General features: G+C 35.2%; 1 protein-coding gene across 1 annotated transcript; it reads left to right on the top strand.

Annotated features, from left to right (window-relative positions):
* Window positions 1-644: 644 nt before the first annotated feature.
* On the top strand, window positions 645-1,742 carry LOC114339413 (protein yellow). The gene has a single exon (XM_028290062.2). The coding sequence runs from the start codon at window positions 645-647 to the stop codon at window positions 1,740-1,742; it is 1,098 nt and encodes a 365-aa protein (XP_028145863.1).
* Window positions 1,743-2,251: the final 509 nt, after the last annotated feature.

Below are 2,251 nucleotides of genomic sequence, written 5' to 3'. Positions count from 1 at the left end.
AATTATGAGATATTCGAGTACTAAAAGTTACTCTTGCTTTAAGTTGGTAAAATACATCGTTTTTTTAAAAAATTTTTTAACTTTTTTTTCAAATTCCCAAAACCAAAAATTTTCAAATCGATTTTTCTAGAAAACGGTGTGTCCTACCGACTTAAAGTAAGAGTACCTTTTACTACTAGAATACCTCACAATTTAATAATCCAGTATCAAAAATGCTTAAAAGTTAAAGACAAAAAAGTTATTCGATAAAATAACCGTTGCCCTACCCAAAACGGGCGCCTATGACCGGTACTAGAAATTCGCAATGGATGGAATCGACTCATTTCTGGGAAGTAAATAAGTAGGTATACAAATTTTCGTTTATCTAAATGGAAGCGTTCTGGAGGTATTTAAGAAAAACTAATTACATGGCGCCATCTTCAAAGAGCTCTAGCTCCCTTAGGAAGCATTTTCGGACTAGGTGAATTGGGTTAAATTGTCTTTAAATTATCTGAGGAATCTCCTGTCTTCGTTTGTCGGTAGAGTTTCTGGACACCCTGTAAATTACGATGCTCATTAACAAGAGTACCCAAGAATTTATATTTTACTTATTTATTCAATGGGACTAAAAGCAAATTGTTAATATTTTTTTTTGTTTTAGAAAGATGATCTTCAGGGAATTTCTGGTTCTGGCCTTGGTGCTCATCTATGTAGAAGCCCAAAATACATGCGAACTTATCGAATGGACTGGAGGCCACTTTGACTGGCCCACTGATACCACCAAATCGATGTACAAATCCTCGGGTAGGTATATTCCCAAAAACGTAATTGCCACCAGAGCTCAAGTGTACAAAGATGATGTATTCGTAGCACTGCCAAGATACAAACCAGGAGTCCCTCTAACTTTAGGAAAGATCGGATTAAAACATAAAGGTTGCGAAGCTGTTATTGAACCATTCCCTTGCTGGGCTTCACAAGAAGAAGGGGACTGTAATGCTTTGCAGTCTGTTGTTGATATCTACTTGGATGAAAACAACATTTTGTGGGTACTCGATACAGGTGTTGTTAACTCCTTGGAAACACCCATGCGTAGATCTCCTCCTAAAGTTGTTGCTATTAATATTCTCAACGGAAAGAAAGTTAAAACTTTGGACTTATGCGGATTGGTAGCCCAAGCTTCCAGATTGCAATATTTGGTCGTGGAGTACGCACCTGATGGCAGACCGTTCGTTTACGTTAGTGACGCAGCCACAAGATCAATCTTGGTCTTCGATGTAGCTGGAAACAAGGGATACAGAGTGGTTCTTCCAAAATTGGTATCTAGCTGTAGAAGAGATGTACTATATATTGCACTTGTCCACAAGCCACACTGCTGTAACTTCTTAGTCATCACTTATTTATCGGGATCAAGAATCTTCCAGATCCGGACCGACTACTTGAGAGCTGGTTGCGCAGCTGGAAAGATACAAGATCTCGGACCTAAAGGAGGAAAGATCGTAATTTTGGGAACAGATTTGGGATCTTGCATATTCTTCAGATTTGAGGGCAAACCTGAAATTTATAGATGGGAAGTTTGTCCGTACTTTAAAGATTATGAATTAGTCTACAAATCTCCTGAAAACTATCTTGCCACCCAGGCTTTCCCCGACGTAGGAAGAAGGAGAATTAGAGTATTAGAGAGCAATTTCCCAGATTATATTCAAAATACTGTTGGATGTGGTGCTTCTCAAAGAGTTGCTATTATGATTAGCCCCATAAACTAAGTAAGCTACTGAATACAGTGATCCCTTTGTGATATATTAGACTTAAATGTTGTACATTATTAGTGATAGGTAATAAAAGAGATTTTTATGTTATTTTTTTATTATTTCAATCCTTTCATTTAAAAATGATTATTTTTCCTGTATTTTAGAAAAAAAAAACATTTTTGATTGAGTGAAGCACCTGATAGAACCTCAATTTTTAAAAAGTAAATAAGTAGACTTAGACAAATATGCAAATTGCATATAATGCATAAAAAATGCAAAAATGTCAAATCATAAAGTGCATATAATTTGAAAATTTGGTGATAACTATATATTTTTATATTCAAACTTAAAGATAGCATTAAAATGCCAATATTTAATTTTATTTTATAATCACTTGGTATTCAAATTCTTGGTATAGTAACTAATAAAAGACAGCGGCTTATAGTTTTGTCACGTTTTGTCCTGGAATTAAGGGTTTGTGTTTGCCAGTTTATGTCTCTAGCTAAAAATTTTTATTTTGACGG

This window comes from Diabrotica virgifera, chromosome 7, assembly GCF_917563875.1.
Source record: "Diabrotica virgifera virgifera chromosome 7, PGI_DIABVI_V3a".
Taxonomy (NCBI): Eukaryota; Metazoa; Arthropoda; class Insecta; order Coleoptera; family Chrysomelidae; genus Diabrotica; species Diabrotica virgifera.
The sequence above is the reverse complement of the archived record's forward strand: the minus strand, read 5'-3'. Positions and strand labels throughout refer to the sequence as shown.

What these genes read in the sequence shown, in the direction of transcription:
- LOC114339413 (XM_028290062.2), top strand. Translation starts at nt 645, where the DNA reads ATGATCTTCAGGGAATTTCTGGTTCTGGCCTTGGTGCTCATCTATGTA.